At 46.5% G+C, this 21,879-nt stretch overlaps 2 protein-coding genes across 2 annotated transcripts; one reads left to right on the top strand and one right to left on the bottom strand.

Annotated features, from left to right (window-relative positions):
* Positions 1–14,284: 14,284 nt before the first annotated feature.
* LAJ45_09760 (uncharacterized protein) lies at positions 14,285–15,693 on the top strand (the record flags this gene model as incomplete). The annotated part of the gene is made up of 8 exons (XM_046119299.1): positions 14,285–14,328; positions 14,391–14,459; positions 14,522–14,588; positions 14,649–14,666; positions 14,751–14,903; positions 15,026–15,028; positions 15,114–15,321; positions 15,386–15,693. The coding sequence occupies 8 exons, from the start codon at positions 14,285–14,287 to the stop codon at positions 15,691–15,693; spliced, it is 870 nt and encodes a 289-aa protein (XP_045967621.1).
* A 1,166-nt stretch (positions 15,694–16,859) lies between these two features.
* On the bottom strand, positions 16,860–20,404 carry LAJ45_09761 (uncharacterized protein; the record flags this gene model as incomplete). The annotated part of the gene is made up of 4 exons (XM_046119300.1): positions 16,860–17,715; positions 17,776–19,317; positions 19,373–19,459; positions 19,512–20,404. The coding sequence occupies 4 exons, from the start codon at positions 20,402–20,404 to the stop codon at positions 16,860–16,862; spliced, it is 3,378 nt and encodes a 1,125-aa protein (XP_045967622.1).
* Positions 20,405–21,879: the final 1,475 nt, after the last annotated feature.

The raw sequence follows: 21,879 nt of genomic DNA on the forward strand, positions 1-21,879 counted from the left end.
CTTCCATGTTACGGTTTTATGAATCTTGGATACTGCTTTCGGGACCCGATCGAATGCTACGGCTAGGAGGAATCTTAGAAACATCCGTCAACGAAACCGAACCTTTGCTGATTACTTCGCCGAATTTCAATGGTATGCTGCCGAATCAGGGATGGATGAAGTCTCTAGGATTGAGGCTTTGATGGAAGGCATTAACGCGGAACTCGATGAATCAATGATACACCATGAAACTCCTACGACGGTAGATGCATGTGCGACACTCTTGCAACGGTTAGATAATCGACGACGAGCGCAGAAGCTAAGCGAGGAAATAAAAAGCCTTGGAATGCTACTGCTGCTCCGACCCCTCGCCCCCCACCGGGAATCCTGCCCCTATTCCTTGTGCTGCCGCCCCAGCTGTCAACGCACCTGCCCCTGAGAACCATCCCTCGTTCCGCCCGGGAGGTGATGTACCGATGGATCTGTCCGGGGGACGTCGTCGCCCCACCCCTACCGAAAGAAATGCCCGCTTAGCTGAGGGCCGATGTTTCTATTGCGGAGGGTCGGCCACATGGTTAGAGACTGCCCCCAAGCAAGGGCAACTGGAAATCAACCAAGGAGACCGGTGATGAGGGGAGCGGCGTTGAGAGTAGAGGAAAATGATGGAAGCGATAACGAGTCGGCAAAAGATTTGTCCCTGCACTAAGTGGCTTAGCCCAGGGACCATTTAAGGATTTTTCTGAAATGCATATTCCTGGTTTTTCGGTATCAGAGGAGGAAATGGATGGGAACCAATTTGTAGTAACTTGTTCAATCTCACAGAATAAAAATACTTTCGTACCCACCTACGCCCTTATTGATACCAGAGCATCAGGATATGCTTTCATCGATGAATCTTTTGCACGCCACAACAATCTTACCATGACCCCCCTCAAAATACCGCGCCACGTAGACGTTATAGACGGCAGACCGATCAAGTCAGGAAAGATTACCCATATTATCGATGTCTCGCTAGACATTCATGGCCATCGAGAGACTGCATCATGTTTTGTGACAAAGTTGGGACACTATCCGATTGTGATGGGGATACCTTGGATGCGACGTCATGACGTTACCATTCGGCCAAAGGAAAATTTACTTATCTTCGACTCTTAAAACTGCTGTCAACATTGCTCGCTTAGTGGAACCACAGTTACGGTTCATGGCATATCAATTCCTCTACCGGAAACCCACACCGTTACCGTTTCGGCGACCGGGGAACCTACCATCGATATCAATCAACTAATACCAAGGGAGTTCCATCACTATATCCATATGTTTGAAGAATATGATGCTTCTGCACTTCCGCCACATCGACCATTCCATGATATGAAGATAGTATTAGAGGAAGGCAAGCAACCGCCATGGGGACCAATATATGCCCTATCTCAAGTTGAATTGAAGGCACTCTGGGAGTACCTTCAAGAGAACCTACCTAAGGGAATTATCCGACATAGTGAATCACCAGCAGGAGCACCTATATTATTCGTCAAGAAAGCCGATGGGACTCTTCGTTTATGTCTCGACTATCGAGGTCTTAATGCAATTACGATTAAGAATCGTTATCCATTGCCATTATTGAAGGAAACCTTAGCCAAATTGTCGAGAGCGAAATATTATACTAAATTGGATTTACGTTGGGGTTACAACCAGATCAGGATAGCGGAAGGAGATGAGTGGAAAACGGCGTTCCGGACTCGATATGGACATTTTGAATACACGGTAATGCCTTTTGGATTAGCGAATGCTCCCGCTACATTTCAACACTGGATCAATGATATCCTGCGCCCCTACCTCGATCAATTTGTAACGGCCTATCTAGATGATATTCTCATCTATTCCGAATCCCTTGCAGAGCACAAAGACCATATTCAAAAGGTTTTAAAGGTACTTGATGAGAATCATGTTCATCTCAAACCCAAAAATGCGAATTTATGGTTCAAGAAACGAAATACCTCGGCCTAATCCTCACCCCAAATGGCAACAGAATGGATCCCAAGAAAGTTATTGATGTTCTAGAATGGTCTACACCGACGAATCTTCATGATGTTCAAGTATTTTTGGGGTTTGCAAATTTTTATCGACGGTTTATTTTAGGATATTCAAAGATTGTCGCCCCGCTTACAGCTCTAACGAAGAAAAACGTTAAATTCGAATGGACGGATGAAAGGGAAAAGCATTTCAAACCTTGAAAAACATGTTTACAACGGCACCTATACTAGTTCATTTTGATCCAGAACGAAAGATAGTAGTGGAAACCGATGCATCCGATTATGTTTCAGCAGGAATTCTCTCACAACGTGATGATGAAGGAATTCTACATCCAGTCGCTTTCTTTTCTAAGAAACATTCCCCTGCGGAATGTAACTATGAAATCTATGATAAGGAACTTCTAGCAATCGTACGATGTTTCGAGAATGGCGGCATCATCTGGAAGGAGCACAATTCCCTATTGAAGTTCTTAGCGATCACCGGAATCTAGAATATTTTATGACAACAAAATTGCTAAACCGTCGACAAGCTCGTTGGTCTGAATTCCTTTCACGTTTTGATTTTGTTATACAATTCCGACCAGGAAAACAAGGAGCGAAACCGGATGCATTAACTAGAAGGTCAGGTGACCTACCTAAAGAGGGGGATGAACGGTTGACACATCAGAGCCAAGTGGTTCTGAAACGAAAAAATTTGGATACAAAGCTAAGTTTGTTCGCGGGTTCTTTATCAAATGAATCCGCTGAAGGAATGTCTACTGTGGAGGAGTTGTTTTCAAAAGCTTACCTAGTCGATAGTTTCCCAAACGAAATCCTTGCTATGCTTCGGAACGACGTTCGCCATTCGAATAAAATTTCACTTGCCGAATGTATGGAGGATAACAATGGTCGGCTACTTTATCGAGGCGCACTCTACGTACCAAAGGACAATGACCTCCGGCTGAGACTCCTGAAAGAACATCATGACAAACCATCGGCAGGCCATCCGGGTAGAGCAAAGACCTTGGAACTCTTAAGTCGGGAGTATTATTGGCCACAAATGCGAAAGGATGTCGATCGATATGTTAGGAATTGCAATATGTGTGTCCGTAGCAAGGCACCACGTAATGCGCTTATGGGGTACTTCGTCCCATGCCAATACCCGATGGACCATGGACAGATATCTCAATGGATTTTGTTACCGACCTTCCGGAGAGTGAGGGTTACAATGCGATTCTAGTTGTTGTTGATAGACTAACCAAAATGCGACACCTAATACCAACAACTAAAGAGGTGGATTCAAAGGAAGTAGCAAGGCTATATATCGATAACGTTTGGAAATTACATGGACTACCTGATACGGTTGTGTCCGATAGAGGAACGCAATTTGTCGCGGAATTTTGGAAGTCACTTTGCAAACGCCTGGAAATATCTCCACGATTCTCCACCGCATTTCACCCCCAAACCGATGGACAAACTGAAAGAATCAATGCCATCATGGAACAGTATCTCCGAAGTTATGTCTCTTACCAACAAGATGATTGGGTCTGGCTATTGGCAATGGCCGAGTTTGCCACCAATAATCATACTTCGGAAACAACAAAAGTCTCTCCTTTCTATGCCAACTCGGGAAGGAATCCCAGGATGACTTTTGGCCCCTTGGAACACGGTAAAACGACAGCGGAAGATCAGGCCAATAGTATCGCAAAGGAGATGAAGGACATGGTGGAGTTTCTGAAGAGCGAAATGTTTCGGGCGCAAAGGATACAAGAGGAGTCGGCTAACCTAAATCGTTCTCCTGCCCCTCGTTATCGTATAGGAGATAAAGTTTTCTTGTCAACCCGCCATATTCTAACAAAGCGACCCTCCAAGAAGTTTGATTGGAAACGGATTGGTCCTTACAGCATCAAACGAATCGTCAACCCCTATGCTTATGAGCTAGAACTTCCCCGCTCCATGAAGACCCATCCAGTATTCCACGTTTCATTGTTATCACCTGAAGCGGGTAATCCATTACCTGGACAACAACAGTCACCACCACCTCCAGTTGAGATCGAAGGGGAAGAAGAATGGGAAGTCGAGGATATTGTGGACTCTAGGAAACGAAGGGGTGGCTTTGAGTACCTGGTACGATATACTGGATACGAAGATGCCTCTTGGCAACCGCTATCGGACCTTGAGCATTCACCTGATATTGTTCGACGGTTCCATGAACGCTATCCATGGAAACCTAAGCCTACCAGGAGGTAGGCCTTAGAAGGGGGCGTAGTCTGTAACGGCAATATTATATTTCGGCTAAGGTGATAGTTTGGGCTGTGAAGAGAAGGAATAGCGCAGTTGAACTATGATTTGTAATAGGTTTTCCGTTATGTTCTTTTGGTTTCCGTTACGTGAGGTATGAGTCATCGACGGACTAGAGGCTGGGTATATAAAGGGGTGTTGTCTCGTGCCTTCTCATGTTTTCCTTCCTTTCCTTTTCTCTTCACGGAACTTCTTGTATCTACTCCACGAATACTACTCTTGTCCCACGCCTCGTCATAGGGTTCCCCCGGTTGGTCATACCAGGTAGAGCCGTCCCGAAGTCCATAGTCCTGAATACCTCTTGCTACGTCCTTGCCTCGGTTGTATTCCTTGGCACCATAGTCCTCACGCCCATAGACCCCCGTTACACAGACAGACCAGCCCTCCTTACAAATGATATACAGGGAGCCTTCAACTGCGTCAACCACCTCCTACTCGCAGAAATCATGACCCAACAAAAATTCCCAACATACCTAACCAACTGGTGCAAGGAATTCAACACCAACCGAACACTCCAATTCCAATTTAACCACGAACTGGAACCACCACAACCATACGCCTCAGGACTACCCCAAGGCTCCCCCCTATCCCCGGGATTATTTATGATATACGCCGGGGTGATAACAGATCCCACCAACTCCCCCAAAGAAACCAACACCACCTATATCGACGATGATGCACTCGTACAACTCGCAAAGTCCCCCCTCTACATCACCAAAAGACTCAACGAAAGAATGGCGGAAAGGGTCAAGAAAGCAGCACCCCTCAATATCAAATACGAACCTCAGAAATTCGACCTGGTTTTCTTCAAACCCACAAAGTCGAGCACTCCAACTCCCAGAAACTCGGTAATAATCGCAAAAGAAGAAATCCAACCTAAAGATAGACTCAAATACGTTGGAGTCTGGTTGGACTCAAACCTCTCCTTCCGACCCCACATCGAAGAAACCATCGCCAAAGGCCTTAAAGCCCTGAGCAGAATCAGAAACATCGCATACCTCCCCGGGACAACAGTAAAATCCATCCACCACCCCATCTTCCAAGGCTTCCTCCCCACTATCCTATGGGGATCAGAGGCATGGTGGACGGGAGCCGACCACATCCTCCGATCACTATCCCCACTCTGTAACGAAGCTGCCAGGATAGTAACAGGCCTACCCTGCTGGACAAAAACCGAAAAACTGCTGAAAGAAGCAGCACTCCCCCCACTCGAACACCTCCTCAACCACAAATCACGAAAATATGGGACTCGCATCATTTGCCACCCTGCCGACCACCCACTCAATGAAGGACTTATACAGCTCCTCCCCATCAGAATAAAAAACATAAAAGGCACAGGCCTACACCGGATCGCATCACTCATGCTACCCTTCCAAGAACCAGGCAACCGCAGAGAGCGATGGATCCAAAACGACACCCTCACCACACGCATGCTGGAAGAATGGAACTCCATCCCATGCACCAATTACCATGAGCCAGGAACCCTTAAGATTCACCCCAAACGAGCAAAACTCCCCCGATCCAAAGCGAAACTCATACACCGCATACGATGCCAAGTCACCAGAATAGACAGACACGCAGCATTCACGGAACCCGAACCCTGCCAATGTGGCTCGGAACAATCCTCCAAATATACCATGATCGACTGCCCGCGATGGGCACAAATACGAAGGCCACTCATGGACAAAATCCCAGGACCGCACACCTGGGAAAATTGGTTATTCACCAACCTCAACGTAGACCTGATTCTACAATTCGCATCAAAAACCAACCTACTCGACTGGTACGAAATGGACAAGGAGGACCCGGAGGAATGACGAAGGATTTCTTTGTTTTCTCTTTTCTTTTCTGTACCTTTCTATGATTTTCGTTGCTTTCCGTCTTCTTCTCTCTGTTTCCTTTGTTTTTCCTATGTTTATGGCGGTGGATCCGGCGTGCGATAAGTTCTGTACTTCAAAGCAATATAAAACTATCTATCTATCTTGTATCTACCCTCGCAACACCAAAACTTTCGATCAAAAAACAATAACTTTTGGCCTGCACTTTCGATAAAACTTTTACCCGAACACGATCCTGTATGTCAATAGACCGCGTAATCTATTGGTATCTTATCGCACATCTGTTCGTACGCGAAGTCATTCACGCTCTAGTTCCCGAGTTGTGAACTCTCTACCTCTCAGCCCTCGCTTAAGCCTCGCGACCACAGCGAAAAACAACAACCAACCTGGCCTCACCAGACCCATCCAATCCCCCAAACATTGCGGGCAGGAAGAGAACTCTATCAGAAGTCTTTCCTAACCCAATTCGATCCGGAACATCAGTGATGTCCCAACAAGCCTCCCTGAGCTCCTGGTTTGCAGGAGCCCCTCCACCAGGAACCCCGGCCCCCCCTCGCTTTCCCGACACCCAACCAACCCAACAAACACAGTCCACCACGATTGAACAGACCCAACTCAGCGGCGAACCTTTTTCTATCTTTGCCGAACACACCCAATACAATGAACCCTACGCACCAAAATACGACTACATCCACCCCAGCATTGTTCCCCAAGAAACCCATGCCAGAATGGACTTAAACTACATCTCCTGGGTAGTTAGAAATGCCCTCACTGTAGCACTGGAACCCCTCAACCAAACAACTGAACGAATCAACAAGGACCTAAAGGCTACGATTGAAGTCCTATCCGCCCAAAACGAATCCCTTAAAAACACCGTCGACATCCTGGCCAAACAAATGTTTGAAATGACAAAGAACCAGGACAAAACATCAGAAAAGCTCCACCGCCTCCAACAACAGCTCACCAATCTCTCCACCAAATGGCCCAGCAATCAAGCTCTCACCGAAGGAAGAACCTCCGCAATTGCCGCCGTCGCCGCCGCCACCAGTACCCCTACCACCGCACCCGCAAATAACCTAAACCATGCCCAACAAGCAAAAGGAAAAGGCAAAGAAACACCAACCCCACCAGCACCAAAATCCTATGCCTCCATCGCAGCAGGAAACGCCAACTCTGAATATACCATGGTAACGAACAAGAGGAAACCCAAACCCAAAGCGGACCCCCTATTCAAACCAGAAGTCACCAAAATCAACAGAGAGATCGTTATCGAAACAAACAAGGAAGCACCGGTCACCCCCTCCGATATCAGAACCAGAATCAACTCCAAAATCGAAAACCCAGACTGCCAGCTCATCGCCGCTAGGAAAACCTCAAAAAACAACATCGTACTGGAAACCAAATTCGCCACACCAGCTTCGGAAGTCTTCAAATATAAACGGGAAATTGAAGCAGCCCTGAACGAACTCAACGTACCCTTTGTCGACATCAGAGTTAACTCAAGATGGTCTAAATTCATCGTACATAGAATCCCAACAACAATCGGAGACGGCTATGAAGCAGGACAAGTCATGGCCTCAGAAGTCAGAAGCAACTATGGCCCCACATTCGAAATGGCACAAATCCCCAGATGGCTCAGCAAACCCGAAGCCAGAGTGGGGAAAGCACACTCGTCAATGATAATCGCACTCCCAGGACAATATACAAAGGATAACCTCGGACTAAGATACCTCACCCTATTCGACCGACAATGCAAAATCGACAACTACCTCCCAGCCAGCCCAGAAACCCAATGCTCCAAATGCTTAGAATATGGCCACCGACATGAACGATGCTCTCACCAAACTGGGAGATGTGGACACTGTGCAGAGGACCACCAAACAAAAGAACACCCATGCTCCGATTGCCCAGGAGGCGTCAGATGCGTCCACACACCCATCCGGTGCTATCACTGTAAAGCTCCCCATAAGGCAACAGACGCCAATTGCCCAGAACGTAACAAAGTCCGCATTACAAACAAACTCGGACCAGACACAAACCCAAGCCCGCTACCAATTCCCGTAGTCATCCTGGCCCAAGACCGCCCACAAGAAGATGCGGCCATGGATAACACCCAATGAGTTACATCAAAAGAACCACGGCTATCGCACAGCAACTGAACTGCGCGAAAAACGAGCTCACAACAAAGTCAGTAGTGGAGGAAGCAGAACAGGACCACAATATACTTTTTCTTTTGTTACAAGAACCATGGAACAATAAAGACGGCCACCCACCGGAATCCCCTCTTTTCTATATATTCACAGCCAGCAATAAAGGCACCAAAGCCGCCACATACATCAGAAAACACGCCAATCTAAAACCAAAACACCATTACACGCACAACAACTTCATCGTCTCCGTTACGGTGGAAATCCAGAACCAAAAGATACAAATCCTCAACATATACTCACCAGGGCGAAGCGGACCCTTCACAGAAATCTCTCGCCGGATAATCACCATCCAAAACTGCCTCGTCATGGGAGACTTCAATAGCCACCACCAACTCTGGTATGGACACAGATCCCACGACTACACCAACACAATCAGAGCAGGCAAATCCGGATCCAAGAAGCTCAAAAAATGGATCGATCGACAAAAGCTATCCCTACTCAACGAACCGGGCGAATTCACATACTTTCCCAGAAACAACAACAGACCAACCATCATTGACCTGACCCTGATCAAAGGACCTATCCTGGACCATGACGTCCGCTGGAACATCGACCGCAATGGCGCAGGCTCCGATCACGGGAAAACCATAGTACAATTACGGATAGAAAAACCCCCCCACATACCCAGAAGACTATGGCACCGAACGAACTGGGAAAAACTGGAAGAAAACATCTCAGGCCTCCAATTCCCCCCCGAGGCGTGGGAATCCCAGGATCATACAAAGCAATCAGTCGACTTCATACTTGAACACATACATAACCTAACAGATCAAGTCACCCCATGGAGCCAAGGACACATCAAATCAAAAAAATGGTGGACCCCGGAGTTGAAGAAGCTCAAAACAACCCTCAACACAGCGGAAAGGAAAGCCAGGAAAACTCAAAAAGACGAGGATAGAGAAACATTCAGGAAAACGAGCAGGAAATGGACATCACTGATCCGCAAAGCCAAACCAGAACAAAGGGAGAAGGAACTTGCGGAGGCTAAAGGAAGCACCATCTGGAAACTAGTCAACGCAGGAAGAAGAAGGGATGTTACAATCCCAACCATATAAGGTGAAGAGACGTTTGCGGGGAAGTGCCAAGCTCTGAGAGCTCAACTCTTCCCCACAAATTGGACGTCCCCCAACAACCCCCCACTCCAAATCAGACCCCCATCCTTTGATCTTAGTGACACCTTCCAGGAAGTTACACCAGAGGAAATCACATCCGCAATCAAATCATGTCCAACACACTCAGCCACCGGCCCCGACGGCATCCCATACCCATTCATCCAAGCCACGATCAAAGCAAATATCCAACTATTTCAAGACATGTTCTCAGCCATGCTCCGCCACGGAGTCCAACCAGACCAATGGAAAGTGGCAAAATGTGTACCAATCCCAAAACCAGGCAAACCAGACTACTCATCGGCCAAAGCCTACCGACCGATTTCCCTACTCAATGCTTCAGCAAGGTATTGGAAAAAATAGTGGCAACAAGACTATGCACAGCCGGATCTATATTGGAAACACTTACCAAAGACCAATTCGGAGGCAGGCCAACAATCTCAGCGATCGATGCCCTACTCCGCACCCTCACACCCATTCAACAAAACCTCCTAATCAAACGAACCACAGGAACTACCACTCCAGACAGACCAGCCCTCCTCACAAATGATATACAAGGAGCCTTCAACTGCGTGGACCACCTCCTACTCGCAGAAATCATGACCCAACAAAAATTCCCGACCTACCTAACCAACTGGTGCAAGGAATTCAACACCAACCGAACTCTCCAATTCCAGTTCAATCATGAACTAGAAACCCCCCAACCATACAACTCAGGACTGCCCCAAGGATCCCCCTTATCCCCGGTACTATTTATGATATACGCAGGAGTCATAACAGACCCCAGCAACTCCAACAAAGAACTCAACACCACATACATTGATGACGATGCGCTCGTCCAGATCGCAAAGACACCCCTCTACGCTACCAAAAGGCTAAACGAAAGGATGGCTGAAAGGGTAAAAAAGGCAACACCCCTCAACATCAAATATGAACCACAGAAGTCCGACCTCATCTTCTTCAAACCCACAACATCGAAAATCCCCACACCAAAACTCCCAGTCACAATCGCAAACGAGGAAATCTACCCCAAGGACAGGCTCAAATACGTTGGAATATGGCTAGACTCGAACCTCTCCTTCCGACCACACATCGAAGAAACCATTGCCAAAGGCCTCCGAGTACTAGGAGAAATCAGGAACATAGCATACCTCCCTGGATCAACAGTTAAAACCATACACCACCTTGTCGTCCAAGGCCTCCTCCCTACAATCCTATGGGGATCAGAAGCATGGTGGACAGGAGCAGACCACGCCCTAAGATCACTCCACCCACTATACAACCAAGCAGCCAGGATCATAGCAGGCCTCCCCCGATGGACAAAAACTGCAAAACTACTTAAAGAAGCAGCACTCCCACCACTGGAACAACTCCTCACGCATAAGACACGAAAATATGGTACACGGATCCTTTGCTATCCGGCTGACCACCCCCTCAATGAAGAACTCATCCAACTACTCCCCAGCAAAATAAAGAACACCAAAGGCACGGGACTCCACCGAGTCGCAACACTTATGCTTCCCTCCAGGAGCCAGGAAACCGCAGGGAAAGATGGATACAAAACGACCTCATCACCAAGCGCATGTTGGAGGAATGGAATTCCACCCCAATCACCAACTACCACGAACCAGGAGCCCTCAAAGTCAACCCCAGACGAGCAAAACTCCCAATCTCCAAGGCTAAATTGATACACCGCATACGATGTCAGGTCACCAGACTAGACAGACATGCAGCATACACAGAACCTGAGCCCTGCCAATGCGGCTCAGAACAATCCTCCAAACACACCATAATCGAATGCCCCCGATGGACACAAATCCGGAGGCCACTGATGGATAAGATCCCGGGACCACCCACTTGGGAGAACTGGCTCTTCACGAACCTGAACATAGACCTCATATTACAATTCGCAGCAAAAACAAACCTACTGGATTGGTACGAGATGGACGAAGAGGAGGAGGACCCGGAGGATTAAAGGTTTTCTTACTTTCCTGTACTCGTTTTTCCGTATCTCCTTACTCGATTTTCCTTTCCTTTGTCTTTTTGTCCTCGGCGGTGTTTGATGGCGTGCGATAAGTCTTGTACTTCAAAGCAATATAAAATATCTATCTATCTATCTTGTATGTACTCCACGAATACTACTTTGTTCTACGCCTCGTCCTAGGTTTCAACTAGTTAGTCATACTAGGAAGAGCCACTCCATAGTCCATAGTCTCGAATACCTATTGCCACGTTCTCGCCTCGGTCGTATTCCTTGGCACTATAGTCCCTACGTCCATAGACCCCTGTTACATCTACGAACAATAGATGGTTTATCAATAGTACGATTGATCCATCGACATACGGACCAATTTACTGAAGTAAGACTGGACGTTGGACTGAGTTTTTTATAATGATACTGACGACATGAACACCAGACAAGAAACTTTAGACAGGTGGACTTCTGACAATAGGCTTCGGGCAGGGGGGATTATGGCGAACGGGGAAGACGAATAGAAATTAGACAGAAGTCCTTAGACATGTTAAACAGTGGATATTCGACGCATTAGATTGTATTGTACATATTGGTTGGAAGGTATTAGACGGGCCCGGGGGTCATTAGAGTTTGTATTTTAGACGAAGTGATTATTGGACTTCGATTTTGGACAGAGGATTTGTAGTACTAGTAGTATGGTAAGTTATTAGAAAGAGAATTATGTCCGAGTCAAATGACGAGGATTTCCCAATTGAGCCATCTTCGTCTTTTGACGGGTCGTGAAGACACGGACATTTGGCATAAGACGATCGTAGGATAGATTGATTCAAAAGATGAGCTAATGAGGTCGCATGACCAGTTTCGTAATTGGAGCTCCACATGGACAACGTTTTGTGGTCGAATGAGAAGCGGCCAAAAAGAGCGGGTTATACGACGGGGTCGTTTGACCAAAAGACAAGGTTCTGTGGGCAAAAGACGAATTTGGACATCTGCGCGTCCGAATTCGTCTTGGGGAAACCCATTTTTTGCTGATGCTAGAACTCAATAATCTTTAAAGGCTCTGCTACTGAGTAGAATACTTGATAAAACTCTAAAGACTGGAGACGTTCGGATAGTTGGGCAGGAAGGATCCTGAGTACTTATACTCCAAAGGATTCCATTCCCTGCTCCTACTCCCTTACTAAGTTCCGGCAATACCTTCTGCCAGAAAAGGAAACAATACCACTGCTACCCAGCTTCTCTCTAAGCGCTAGCGGGTGCTTACAGTTCCGAAGGCAATTACCCTTAGTCAAAGCCTTTGTAACACCTGCAGCCTTTGTTGCCACACAACTGGGGCCTGCATGGATGAGCTGCCGCTCAGCTGTAAGCTTAATAGTTGTTGTAGAGCTCTTCGCTTATTGTAGACTTTCCCAGACATAGTCCCTGCCATTACCGGTGGACTTATCATGCTCAGAGGATATAGAGGATCGCGAGCACTCAGAGCTTCGCTCTGGCTGGCCTTCTAGTCATTGGCGAGGCATAGGCTAGTTAGTCCTTACTCCCATGAATAGATCCACTTCCTAGCGCTCAGAATGTAATTGCTCTGACAGCTGTTAGCTAACCACACTGCCGGTACTTGCATGTCACTGTGCAATTGGCTTCTCACAATAACTCTCAGCATGTAATCGGGCCCTGTGTGTACTCATACACCAGACAGTAGAACTGGCTCCATTACCAACTGTCTCCATTAAAATTTATATCTCTCGCTTATGCCAGTGACTCATGGACTTAGTCTACTAATGGTACAGAATACGCTTGGGGCCTGCCCAAGACCTTGAAAACAAACAAGAACTTTTAACTCCTAAGTCCATAACCCAAACTCCTAACTCCGCTAAAACCCCTCAACCATTTACCCATTCTTATGCACGTTTCCATCGATATTTCCCGGCCATCAGGCCATCTGGTGGGCAATCGTCAGTATCGACTACTCGTAGTTACTGGGCAGCAAGACTACCAACTCAGGACTCTTTCTGTATCGCTTTCCTGTATAGCAAAGTCCTCTCATATCTACTGGTACCACCAATAAGTACTCAGCCGGCTGGTAGTTTGTGCCGATCCTCTCCGAGTGGACCGATCTTCGATCCAATCGCTTCCAGTTGTCCCGCATATATCGACTGGACTAAAAGTGGCCCATTTCAGCCGTTTGACACTTCGGGGGTTATTATTGGGGTTGAAAACGTGTTTTTTAACTAGGAAAACCACAACTCCACCTTTGGTCAAGTACTGATCGCATCGCACCTTGTGGGTGCGAACCAGAGTTGATAGTGGTGTTCCAGTTAGTGTGTGAGGGTATTGGGGAGTGTCTACTCGCCTTTCTCTTGTTCCCGTAAATGCTTGGCATGCCCGTAACAGAATCTTTCTTTTCACATTGCCGCTCAACAAAAAGCCTACATACCCGAACTGCAGGAAAATTAAAAAATTCCTAATTTAATCTTTACTACTAATTGTATTACTCCGCTTTCTCTGATCAATTCTGTACCTTTTCAATGTTGTATCTTGTGATTCGATTCACTAATGTACTCGGCTTTTTCACTTCGCTTGTCGTTGCGTTGCGCCAATAGAGTACATGTTGAAATTATCATGCACACCCTATCATGATACGCGTATATTTAGGTACCCGTTCAACTCATCAAGCCGTAATGTGTACTAGCTATGGCGATTGAAGATAATATTCTTCGGAGAAACCCTATTATTCGATTTTTCTTTTTTGCTTCTTTATATTTAAAGCACGTTCTATTGATACCTACCTACAAGTTCAACGAATGTATGTGTAATCAACATCCGTTCCTCACATCTCTCAAGGACGCAAACCTCCCCAGCCGTCATGTCAACTAGAAACGAGCTGCCAATACGGCGAGACAGTCACCAGTACATCCCTCGACCTCTCTCCCCCTGCCTTATACGGGATGATGTAATAATTGAGATTGTAGTCCCCTACGACTATTCGAGGCAGCAAAAGCGGCCAATCGACCATTATTTATACAAGCGCCCATGGTTAGGTAACTCATATATAAACGCTTAATCAACCATTCCAATATAACTTTCGTTAATTCCTATGTAGATATAGCAAATTACCCTTTCGTGCATTGATTAGAGAATATGGAGTCGATCTTTGCTATACACCCATGGTTAGCCATCTTTCTACCTCTACGGGTTGACAAAGTAAATTGAGACTGATAAGAACGTAGATACTTGCAAAGGAATTTGTGAGAAATCAATCTGCTCGTCTTAGTGGTACATGTTATCTTTTCAAAGAAAAGGACACATTTTGACCTAACCCGAATGATTAGATTTCAGCACCAGCTCGGAAGATAGGCCACTTGTTGTCCAGTTTGGAGCCCATACAGTTTTGGATTTTGCCAAAGCCGCAGAACTGGTACAGCCCTACTGTGATGGCGTGGATCTCAATTGTGGATGTCCACAAACATGGGCTATTCAGGAGGGTATTGGATGTGGGCTCATGCGAAAGCCAGAGCTTGTGAGGGATATGATCTTGGCTGTGAAAGAGAGATGCGGGCCGCAATTTTGTGTTTCAGTAAAAATACGAATTCACTCTGATTTACAGCAAGTGCCCCCTCTTGACCCCCGCCCTAATAACCTGCCCCCATTTTTCACCTTCAGTGAATGCCGTCATACTCATAATCACTAGGGAGACTGTAAGGTTCGTCGCCATAGTTGAATCTGCTGGCCCAGATTATATTACTGTTCATGGACGACGGAGATCTCAAAGATCGAGTGAACCTGTAAATTTGGAAGCAATCAGACTCATCAAGTCCGTCGCGAAGGTTCCAATCGTTGCGAATGGCGATGTTTTCTGCTTGGATGATGTAGATAGGATTATCAAAGTAACTCGGGCGGATGGTATGTATGACAAATTCCAGGTCACTATATAATAATCCATGGATAACTAACTTACAATTACTAGGCGTTATGGCCGCTCGTGGGTTAATGGAAAACCCTGCTCTCTTTGCTGGTTACTCGACGACACCCTGGGGCGCCGTCGAGAAGTTTCTTCACCTTAATATGACCCTTGGACCGCTACCTCATCAACTTACAGTACACCATGTTGGAGAAATGATGCTCAAGATGCTAAATAAAAAAGAGAGGTCGAGCATGGTTGACAGCTCCTCAAACACTGTAGAACTCTTGGACTGGTTAGATGAGAGATTCGTTTTGGCAAGACCATGTGATGAAGGGTTTGGAAAAGGCATTCATGCTGTGAGGATTATCTAGTGAAAACATGTATGTATTACTTTTATTCACGGCTTCTCACTTATTTTTAAAGAGGGTGTTCTCCCTTTTATATCCTTACTCTGTCGATACTACACCCATCTCACGCAGGCACAAATCCGAGTGTAAGATTACATGTAGCCAGAGATCTCCCAATAGTACTAGCCAGAATCTTTGCTTGCATACGGTGAGAGGCAGCATTTATTGACAGTGAAATGGATAGCGTGGAACTCTGTACCCTATATATATATTCAATCGATATCCCCTGAATTACCTCTCGAAATGTGGAAATGCGACAGGGACACAACTACATACCTCCCATGCCCACTTCTTCGCCATCACATGGTCGTACCATTATAGGGCGTGTCCCTTTACATTCGGGGTAGATTTATACCCCAGGAAGCATTCGTCTACTCCAGGGACCCGGTAGGGGCGTCTTGCCGCATGTAGATTAAGGCATGGTTTATCACTCGAGGCCCGCTGAACGGAATGTTGTTATTTCATTTATTATACGCAACATCTTATCGCGGGATTAGTATGTATGTGGTAATTAAATTGACTGTACAAAGGTCCCAAATATATGATACTTATGCTTTGTTTAGACGCAAATTTGCTGTCGAATCTTTTCGGCTTGATATCCCTAAAAGCTACTTAAGTTACAACCCACCCCGTATAAATGAAAATATTACAACGTAGGATGAAAATACAATGCACCACCCCTACCCTAATTTTTGTTAGTCCCAGTGATTTTTCCCACATACTATGAAACGAGGACGCGCTGTCCGGCCCAGTCCTCTCAGAAAAATAAGGAAAGAAAGTTAAGAAAGAAAATCGACTTGATATACAAGAAAGAGCCTCCCAAAATGCCGCAGGTGCTAAAATGAAGAAAATCTACCCACAAGATAAGAGAAGGCTAGAAAGGTAGAAGAAAAGGATTCATGGAATGGGATATGAACCACAAATGAGAGACCTCCAGATAAAGAGTGAACGCCGTATAAAGTGGCCTAAATATGATCCACTAACCAAAATACAACTGACAAAGGAATAATCCACCGTGATAACCACCTTAAAATCCCAAGAAAGCCGCCGAATAGCGGTTTCCCCCATTGTTTAGATATAAACAGAAACGACGGGGATTTTAAGCTCGGCAATTAGTTTTATAGATACCCCTAGAACTTTCGCGCCGAATCAACTCCGAGACTTGGCGTCTCTACATCTTTGTCGCACTCTTTACCTTCCATTTTTCGTCTCTCAAAGAAATTTTCATACTCGACTACCACCAGTACCCATTCCGCTAAAGCGCGCCCAGCATACGTCCACTGGCTTCCATAAGAGTGGCATCCGGACATATCGATTTCAAAAGACTTTTTCGAATTTGAATCAAGGAATGTTTGGGCTGGTACTGGTAACCTGGGAAGTCCCAACTTCCGATCTCGGTTTCCATATGGAGGCCTCTCCATCCATTCTATTGAGAATTTGAAAGTCGTTTTCTTTTGTGGGACTGGTGGTTTCGGTGGTGTGGTTTCACGCTTAGGACTAACATTTGTGGATGTGAGACTAGAGGTTCTTTTCCTAAATGGTGGTGTCTCGGGTGAGGTTGGTTCAGGTGTAGATTCTGATTGAGTAGCTGCCGAGCGAAAGCCAATGACATTTCGTATCTGGCTCCATCTCCTACTGAACGTGGATATGACTGTTTCCGTTGATTGCGTTGTTTCGGTCGATGTATCTGAAAGGACTGATTGCGCGTCACTTATAGCAGATGACACCGAAGAAGTCGAGGGATTAGACCGCTTCGCCGGCTCCGGGTTTAAAATCGGGATAGCAGTCGGGATGATCCCATCTAGTAGTACACCCTGAGGAGTGGTCATAATATCATTGCGAAGGATAACAAGTCGACGACAAGGTGCTGGAAGACAAGGTGCAGTAGATGGCAATGCTCCGTTTTTTATTTCTGCCGTGTCTCTCAAACGCTGGTAATGAGCGTAGCTTATTCTTAGTCTGAGCAGCAAAGTTTCCAAAATCTCCCTGAGCATTTGATCAGTTCAAAGCACCGCAACTAAGCTAGTATTATGGACGGGAACCCACTGATCTAGCGCACTTTCACTCCCTTCGCATCTTGCCAGCCTCCAGCAGACTAGCCTCATGAAATATGCTCTCACCATTGGACACCAATGGCAGAAAAATCTCTCCCACGTTGGCTTAGATAGCAACCACTCAAGGCAGAGAGCCCGCTTTCGCTCTTCATCCTCCACAATAACATCCCATGATGTGTAAACAAATGCCACTAAACGTAGCTCAGTCATGTTATTATGACTTTCTGACATCTGTTTCACTACGTCCATCCAGAACGACCAATCGACCATTTGCGCACCAGAGATCATTTCGGCTTGCGAGAATATTGGCAAAACTTCCTCCATGAGGTCACACAAAGTAAAGCATGCATCTGCATCGAACACCCTTGTTTTTTTCACCGCTGCCTTAAGCATACCCATGAATGATTCTGCATATAGCTCGCGACATTTGTCTGAACAATTCGTCTTATCCGTCACCATGTCACGTAAAAGCACAACCATCTTGTTCTCGGCCATTGTGCGCAGAATATTTCGAGCAGTCATTGGAATCGCAGCTGTGGCATTCGCAAGCATATCCTCGAAAGTTGTCGAGGCTGATGGTTCTGGTCCGGATGTCGGTTTCCGATGAATGGTCGTATCGAGAATTGACAAAACATGAGCATGCACCAGAACATAGCCTGGAGCGGCAATTCGGGCAGTCGCTGAGATGTTTGGCGGCAAATAATCGCACAGGAGGATGTGATAGTATTTCAAAAAGACGAAGAGCAAATCCGAGTCGCGCCCACACCAACGATTTGTCCAGGGTCCGTACCAGTCAACCTGACTTCCTCCAATTGGCAGCTTTGTTGGTTGCTTCATTTGACGTAAGGTGGATGCTAATGTGGTAAAACCCAATGATTGCAGAGTCTCTGGAAAATCTGCGATTATACCCTCGGCAACTCCGCTGAGATTGATACCTCTCCCGACTCCAAACTCTGGTAAAACCCTTCTCACAGTAGCAGCTTGAATTCCCAGAAGACGTATTAACATTTCCGCAACACCGGAGCAGAAATAAAAGGCATAAGCCAAAACTTTCCCGCCAAATGCTACCAAACTCGGAGGGACAGTTCTCAGACCCATCTTCTCAACGGTGTAGGCTAGGGTATCAAATAAGGTGCGTGTGAAAAGGACTTTGATGTTATGTTGAACTGATTTTTGGACCGAATAAGCAGAAGATGTAGAAGCCAACGATGATGTGGACTGTGATTTCGAACTTGAGGGACATTTCTGCGACAAAGGTGCAAATGATGAAGGGGCAGCTCGCCACTCAGGGCGAGACATCAAGCCGGAGATTCCCTCGAGATACGCTGGCCTGTCGGCCCCGGCAATGGCTTGAGAGTTGCGGTTTCGGAGTTGAGCAAGAAGTCCAGTCCACCAGCGGTGTAAAGAGCGCACTCTTTTATCAAGCTCATCGGGAGAGATATTTACTGAAGATTGTTGATGATACTTACGCAGAAAGGGCAAAAGAGATTGTCGGAGAACGTTTGCCTTCTGGACGCTAGATTTACTTTGGAATCTACCCATACAAATTAGACAAAAGAATGTTCCCTATACCTGAACCGCATAGATACCTCTGAAAGTCATTCTCAAGTAACCTGAAAGCTTCGAAAATTTCATCTTTAACCTTTTTGTTGATTCCAGCCTTCTCCGCCATAATACTAAGATTGTTAGTTGAGATTGTTTTGGAACTTATTAAGCGACTCCACTTACGGTATAGAAGGCTCAGATGCGGAAGATTTCATAAACACACTCAATGGTCTCCTTGTCATTTTACTCATTGTACTTGGCGTCCGGGACAACCCCGGCCTAACGGGAAGATCGTTTTTGTCGGAATTGAATTCATCCTGCTCGCCCGAGTTGGTGGGGCTTGAGGAAGATACGGAGCTTCCTGTCACATATTCCTCCTCATCCCTGCTATTCCTCCCATCCCGGCTACCTGGAGATGTTGACCTGGAAACACTAGGAGAGCTCCAAGAACGGCGGAACGTCTCAGAAGCTGGATGGGTGCTCAGATCCAGGAGATCCGGCGCTGAACTGGAAGATGATAAAGCGGGATGTTGATATGATGTGTCTTTTATGACATCGGGAGACTTAAGAAATGTTGATATCGTAATTCGCGGTTGTCCCTTTTCTGTGGAGGTATCGACTTCAAACGTGGCAGAAGGTTGCAGAGATGGGGTATCTGCCACCACTTCGTCGAGGGTGGTCAGGGGCGTGGAAGATGGCTTCTCGGACTGTTCGAAGGGATTTTCATTTGTGGTTATGATAGCTGTGGGGATTTCTTTCACAAAGTCACGGGACTTGAGTCCGTCAATAGATGAAAGAGCAACTTGAGTGGAGGAGCTGAAATCGCCCGTGTCCCTCCTTGTTTTCGATGGAGACCTAAAGGACAGAGACAGACGGGGTGGGGGTCCTGTATGTATAGCAGGGGGTGCAGAGGTAGAGGCAGTAATTGGCAGCACTGGGATTGGGGGAAGTACTTCAGGCGGAGGAGCGGGTGCTTTCGTTTTAGACAATGACAAGCGCCGTGATGCCCGTCGGAACGAAAAGCCGCGTTGTGGTACTGCTGCTGTCTCTGCTACGGCGGCCGAGCTGGCGGCCATCGTCATATAAATTTGACGAGAGAGCTCCTACTACTAGACTGTCCGACCAGGCAGTTTGGTACGCAGGCGGGCAGGAGGTAAGGTATATATATAAATGTGGGGTTATCAAAATATCCCCTCCCCCGGTATGGTGCTCCCTGTTCAGACAAGTAGTTCTACGAGAGCCGCACTTGCCGGTCGAAGAAACGGACAAACAGTTATAGACCAGCTTTCTTACACGGTTTAACGACACTGGATTGTATGTCGTTTTCTCTCTCGAGTGTTGTCTGAAGATCACGATATCCAGAAATGGTTGTAGTTTGCTTTTTCTTACTTCGAAGTACTGGGGTGGGGGACCTCCGGAGAGCTTGGAGAACTTATCAAAGTTGAACGAGATGGATAGCTGGATTGAATGGGTGTCGGTAGGGTCGAATCAACCGAGAATGCTTCTTGACCAAGCTGACTGAGGCGTGAACTGGAACGCAGTAAACGACTGTAGGCCAGTAACTGGTAGCTGGGCTTCAGACAGAAATAAGAAAATAAAAAACGAGCGGTAGAAAAGAAGGCGAACAACGACAGTTAACGTGCCGGAATAGAAGAAGTCGGAGATAGTTAGTACTTGAGTAAGTCCGTCCTCCCTTCAAAGGAAGTAAGGAAAGGGTGAGAAAAAGGAGCCTGGGGTTGGCAATAATAAAAGCCACAAAAGCACAAAAGCACCAAGCGGGACATGTCTTTGAAGGTGATTTTACTAAACCCTTCCTTCCCTTCCCTCAATGACACTGACCCAGCCTCGTATCCCTGTCAGTTCTTCCAGATCTATCGTGGAACACCATTCAGGTGGTGGTGGTGGTGGGAGGGGCCCCAGGAAAGGCTGTGAACATCCACACAACCCACCTAAACGTACAGATCTTTGTCTCTGTACATCACTTTCTATTTTCCACACCCCAGACCATCCTGTTGGTTGTTGTCTTAGCCAGACTTGTCTTTCCCCGTTTGGTAATTGTGGTGCCCAGGCACACAAAACACGGCCCAAGAATATTCCACAGCTAACCGGCCCGATCCCCTTCCCAACTGTATGTAGTTGGGTTTTACCTCCTTGAGAGATAGCGAGAGACCGCGCGACTAAAGAACTTAAATCTGTCTCTCCGGGCCATTTCTCTTAAATTTCGTTCGTTGTCGTTCTCGTCTAACCTTCGGGTCCCCCAACATCCGATCCTTGTCCAGGGTTAGTGGATGCAAGCGCTCAAGTGTCAGTCATTACTCACCCTCCTCTCTTCTCTTTCTATGACTGCCAGCTGCGCATGCGCAACTACAGATAACAATTACATGTATTTTTCTATCTCACACCTACTCTGGTACTACGATAAGTCTAGGCACCTACGTCCTGTATGTAGTGGGAGTACTCCACCCAAACACAGAGCAGTACATGTCTCCCCTGATCTGTCCTGTCAGGGAATTAAATACATGTACATGTATTTACTCCGCTCTACACATGC

The sequence above is a fragment of the Morchella importuna genome (genome assembly GCF_003444635.1).
Source record: "Morchella importuna strain M04M26 chromosome Unknown Morimp01GS038, whole genome shotgun sequence".
Classification (NCBI taxonomy): Eukaryota; Fungi; Ascomycota; class Pezizomycetes; order Pezizales; family Morchellaceae; genus Morchella; species Morchella importuna.